The following is a 6,157-nucleotide window of genomic DNA, read 5'->3' as shown; positions in this document are numbered from 1 at the left end:
TTGGTGGGTTACTAGATGCTTGGCCTGGGAGAGTTCTGGAGGACAGGTGAGTGAGACTCTTCCGAACTGACGAGGAGGGGGTGCCACTTGCAAAGACTCCAACGCTTAATTTAGTGTCGTACAAGAGGGATAATTAGGGTAAAGTGAGTGACGTACTTTGGGGGAGGGATAGGACCCTTCCCTTATATAATCTGTATTAGAGTGGCTCCCACATGTGCAGACTCTCTTTCTTAAAAGTTTTCTTTTCAGCTATCCAGGGATTTTGATGAGGTAGAAGAGTGAGGTGAGTTGGCGGGTCAAAAAACCCGTCGGGTCGGCTCGCGGAGAGCACCCGAACCCGATTTGCTTGTAGGCTGGGCTGGAGCATATTATTATAATATATATTATTGAATATTAAGTTATAATATATTTCTAACCCAATTTTGATAATTGAAATTTAAATGACTAAAATAATATTTTTTACCTATCTAATTTTGTTTTAGTTATTGAAATTAAAAAAAAGAGTGAGTTGTTAATCAATTATGAATTTAAATTTAAATTTGAGTAAGAAAAAAATATTTTAAATTTTCTCTTACTAACAAGAATTAATTTCAAAATAAAGATTACTTTGCACATCATATTGTAAAATAGTATAATTATTTACTTTTCTTTAATGATAATTATTGTCAAATAAAATGGTATATATATTTACCAATTCAAAGAATAATAATTCATTTTCTAATAGAATAAATTATTAATTAAATAGCAAAAGTTATTATGATTTTTCTTCACACAACCTAATACTTAACGATGGTGTTCTAATAATGTTCTCAATGAATATTAACCAATCTAATAGTTTTTATAATGACATAAGTCTATTAATTTGGATATTATGTCATAAAATATAAAATTTTAATAGGTAATAATTTTTTTCTCGGTATTTCTCAACTCGAGAGACCTTAAAGACAAATAATATCTTTTTTTATGGTATTTGTCAACTATTGCATATTGGAGTTAAGGATTTGCTATTAGTTAATGAATTACTACACACACAAGGTATGATTCAAAATCCTAATACTTATTTAAGCGAATGAGTGAAATGATCACTCAACTAACTCAAATTAGTTGAAACAAATATTATTTATTTTTAATATCAAAAACCGTTAAACTTTAGTTTTAATTCTAACTTTATAAATATTTATAGTGATAATAACTATATATATTTTCACTTATTTTTTAATAAAAAGTTTCATATATTTTTATATATATTATCTCGTGCAGGAAACGAAAACATATACTAATTTTTAATTAGATAATCATTTATTGGAATAATTAAATCTGACTAATGAAATAATTAAATTTGTAATCAACCAATAATCAAATTTATTTATAATAATATACTTTTTTATAAATTTCCAAATATATATTTATATGTAATGACTGATAAGTGATTAATTTTTTTTGTACACATAATATTATTAATAAAAAAATATATTATAAATTTAACAATAAATAATTATTTAAAAAAAGCTGAAATTATTATCAGTTACATATGAAACTATTTCTTTAAAAGAATATTTAACTGGTATACCTTTACAAAATCATATCGAAAACAAATGGTATATATATATATATATATATATATATATATATATATATATATATATACATATTTGCCAAAAGATAATTTCTTAACATTTTCAAGCATGCACGAATATGAGTTTCCATCTAACGTACTTTATACTATTCTCTCTCTCCCTTTTTTTTTTCAAAGCTTTTCTATATGTCATTTCTCTATCCAAAATACTTATAGTGAGATAGTGTTACTTTACGCAGCTTTTATTATTGCTTGATAATTTATATTATTGGTCCACACGGTGGAGTAACGAGTAGAGAGATTTATTTTTATTGTGCCTAATTTGCAATTAGTACATGTGTAACTTGTGGTATGGAACATGACATTACATAAATAAAATTATAAGCAGAGATTCTCTTTCTGGTGTTTTGTTGTGTTCCTCCTCAAAGTTTAACTTCACACTCTGGAATCCGAACAAAGCAGGTGAGAATTTAGGCCAGGATAATATATATATATATATATATATATATATATATATATATATATATATATATATATATATGTATGTATTTTAATTCGCGATGTTGGCAAGAATTTTGGAAGTATTTTAAGATTTAATTTGTATAATTTTAAGTTTTTGTTTATAATATGTATAATTTTATTTTTAAAAGCTACTTAGTGAGATGAGAGAGAAAGAAAGAGAGAGTATTTGGGTGGGAAACACAAGGAGGGGTAGGTCTAAGGAACATGGCAAGGATTCAAGGGTTTGGAATCGAGAACATTATCGGCGGCTGGAGAATGAATCATTCTCTATATTTGTGAGTAATCTTCCTGAGGATATATCAAAGAGAGAATTATTCCATTTATTCAATTAGACGGGATGCATCAATGATATTTATCTATCTTGAAAACATAAAAGTGAGATCATATACATGATTGCTTTCATTCGATACACAACAAAAGGAGGGGCGTTGAAAGCAATAGCAGAAATGAATCGAGTGAAGCTGAGAGGGAAAATTGTCTTTGTGGGAGAAGCTAAGTACAAAAGAAGTGATGTCACTCAAAACCTCAATACTCGAAAACCACGCATGGAAGCAGTGCAACATGATTCTCTGTCGTCTGGACATGAATTAAGAGCACAAAAGGTTGAAAATGACCCGCATGAAAATGGATGGACGAAGAAGGTTGAAGTGGCAGTGGCGGCAGAAAACGTGGAATGGCTACAGAGAAGTCTTGTAGGAGGCACGGCGAGGCCTATCAATTTTGCTTCTTTAAGGACAATGTTTACAAAGAACGTTCCAAATGTTGTCCAAGTTCGGCAAATGGGAGCATACAAAGCGCTTTTAACATTTGACAGTGTTTTGCATGCTGAGGAAACTTATATATTGAACATGAATGGTCTCCTACGTTTGTTTCACAGTGTATGGAGATGGGAGGAGTCGGAGCATAGTAAAACTCGTAGAGTGTGGCTGGAATGTTTTGAGATGTCGCTGCACGCATGGTCAGTCGATACGTTCAAAACTATAGGAGATCAATGGGGCGAAGTCGTTGGATGTAACAGAGAGATGGAATTATGTAACTCCTTCACTGTCGGACGTGTTCAGATTGATACTTGTGTAATGGATGTGATTCAAGAATGGATCCATATCACTGTTGGTATGGGAGGAATTGATATTCTAGTAAAGGAGGTTGGACATGAAGCATGTAATTTACAGTGCACGAGGAACACTGGAGATGAAGGGACAAGTGTAAAATGGCATCACGGTAACACAAGTAAGAGCCCAGGACTGGATTTGAGGCAGCGGCAGGGGGCGGAAGGTTTACATGAAGGAAGCCAGAATGAAGAGCTGGTGATGATGGTTGTACGAGGGGAGGAAGAAGACGAGGGCAGATTTGTAATTTCGAAATTAATTTTGAATGAATGGGTTAATATCAATAACTATCGTAATCGCGGAGAGATCAAAACAAATCGGTCAGTTACTGGTGATAATCAAAACTTGCCAGATTTAGGGGGAGGAAACGTTATGAATTGTGGGGCAGGCTTTGAAAAAACATGGACATGTGAGCTTAATGGGCTGGGCAGGAGGTCCATTAGGGAGGAACGAAAAAACGGTTGCTTAATCAAGCCTTGGACCGGTTACAAGAAGAAATTGGAAGGGAATCAGGCCTTGCTAGGCCCAACGCTAGCAACGTCCAAGGGGGCAGCTCCTGCATCTGCGTTGGATCTTGCGGATCGGGTCTGCAATACTTGTGACAGGAGTGGGTTGCGAATTGCAGTGGGCGAGAGAAACGAAGACAGCGCGCAGGGAAAAGACCTTTTTGAAGTCAAAGCGGTGCACATGATGGGGGACGCCACAAAGGTACTCGGTGAGTCGGGGGCCTACGCTGTCGGTACTTCCGTGGCGGAGAGGAACGCGTCCATGCCGATGAAGGTGAGTCTATCGACAACGCCAGGACTGGGACGGTTGGCGGGGCAGAGAACCCAGCAATCGAAGGCACCAATGGAGGTTGTGGCGGAGCGGATCAGCAGGGAGTGGAAGCCGAAGGAAGAGGCGAAGCAGATGGAATCGGGGAGGAGAGATGTGCGATACAGAATGGGGGTTGCATGGACCAGGGGCTTGTTCAGATTGGTAGGAGAGTAGGCGGACATGATCACGCTGGTATTAGAGAGGATGGACTTAGCTATGAGGGTACAGATAAGGAAGCAGAAGACAGTGGCAACCATAACTCATTATTGAGGGAACAATTACTAGAAAATAGAAGGACAAGGGAGCTGGCCACAGAGTCAGGGGCTGTGATGTACAATGAAGAGGAAGACATTATGACAATTCTATAGGCACAGAACGAAGAAATAGCTCGGAAAATAAAAGTGGCTAAGCAGAAAAAAAATGAGACGATGCAAACCCAAACATAAAAAACAGGTGTGTAAAAAAATCTTCAAAGATTGTTAGTGTTTGGAATGTTAGGGGATTACGGGGGGATGGGAAGTTGAGGATGGTGAACGACCTAAAGAAAAAATATAACTTGAATATGTTAGGATTGATTGAGACTAAAAGGCAAGTTGTGACGAAATTTGACGTTGCAAGGTTATGGGGGCATGATGGTGCAGGTTGGGAATATGTAGGTTCTGATGGTGCTTCTGGTGGATTTTTGCTAATATGGGATGAATGTGTGTTTAAAATGAATAATTGCTATAAGGGGGAGAGGTGGTTGTGTGTTGAAGGCATAATGTTAAAGAGTAGTTTCAATTGCGCTTTGTTCTTGGTCTATCGTGCACATAATAGAGACAAAAAGACTCATGTTTGGGAGGAGCTGAGTTATATAGCTGGGTTATGTCAGGTTCCGTGCTATTTTCTGGGAGACTTTAATGAAATAGTCCATGTGGAGGAACGGAAAGGTGCCACTAGCTTACCTCTGTCTGCGAAAGAGTTCAAGGTTTGGGTACAAGATATGCACTTAGTGGATCTGTCGCTCACTGAACGCAAGTTTACATGGTTGCAGGGACGCTCTTGCAAATGTATAGATAGAGCGTTGGTTAACATGGAGTGGCTAGAAGAGTTTCCGGATACTCGGCTATGAGGTGGGCCAAGGGGTTTGTCAGACTATTGCCCTATAATAGTTGAGGACAAGAAGATGAAGGGAGGTCCAAGACTGTTCCGAAGTCTCGATTCGTAGTTTACACATGAGGGTTTTCTTAGCATGGTTAAAGAAGAGTTGAGAGGATTGGGGGATATACAGTTCACAGATAAACTAAAGCCGCTGATGGTTCCATTGGGAAGACGGCATAAGGCAAACTTTGGTGGGATAGACAACAAAATTACTAAGTTTGAGGAAGAAATCAAGAGAATTGATGACATGGTAATCAATGGCGGGTATGATGAAACGTTTGAGGCTAGAAGAAAGGCGTTAGTCTCTTGTTGTGAGATATGGTATGTAAGGAAGGAAGTCCATTGGAAACAGATGTCTCGGTCTCGGCATGCGAAGGAGATGGACAAAAATACAAGATACTTTCACAATATAGCATCAGCAAGGAGACGGAATAATAGGATTGATACATTGGTAATAAACGACAAACAAGTCAAGAATCAAGCGAGAATCAAGATAGCTATCAGAGAGTTCTACAAGAATTTATATCATCAGGAAGCTTCTTCTATGATGGGATTTATAGATGGTTTGGTGGGTAAGATAGATGAGGGAGATGCTTTGTCTCTAGAGGAACTGCCGTCCGCTGAGGAGATCAGAGAGGTTGTCTGGGACTGTGAGTCATCTAAAGCGCCAGGCTGTGATGGGTACAACATAAATTTCATTAAGAGGTGCTGGGGGAAATTGGGACTGAATTCACGGCAATATTGATGGGGTTCTTTCAGACATCAAGATTACCGGTAGATGCTAATATCACTTGGGTGGCGCTAGCACCCAAACTTGTTGGTGCAAAGAAGATCAAAGATTTACGACCTATTAGTATGGTGGGGTGCGTCTACAAAGTTATTTTGAAGGTACTAGTTAGGAAGATGAGGGCTGTGATGCCGGAATTAGTAGGAGAGACTCAAAGTGCATTTGTCAAGGGAAGAAAAATACATGATGGCGCACTTATTGCGTGTG

General features: G+C 37.3%; 1 protein-coding gene across 1 annotated transcript; it reads left to right on the top strand.

The window, feature by feature from the left end:
* The first annotated feature begins 5,254 nt into the window (after positions 1-5,254).
* On the top strand, positions 5,255-5,908 carry LOC112721042 (uncharacterized). The gene has a single exon (XM_025772128.1). The coding sequence runs from the start codon at positions 5,255-5,257 to the stop codon at positions 5,906-5,908; it is 654 nt and encodes a 217-aa protein (XP_025627913.1).
* The last annotated feature ends 249 nt before the right edge of the window (positions 5,909-6,157 follow it).

Source organism: Arachis hypogaea, chromosome 2 (genome assembly GCF_003086295.3).
Source record: "Arachis hypogaea cultivar Tifrunner chromosome 2, arahy.Tifrunner.gnm2.J5K5, whole genome shotgun sequence".
NCBI classification, from domain to species: Eukaryota; Viridiplantae; Streptophyta; class Magnoliopsida; order Fabales; family Fabaceae; genus Arachis; species Arachis hypogaea.
The sequence above is the reverse complement of the archived record's forward strand: the minus strand, read 5'-3'. Positions and strand labels throughout refer to the sequence as shown.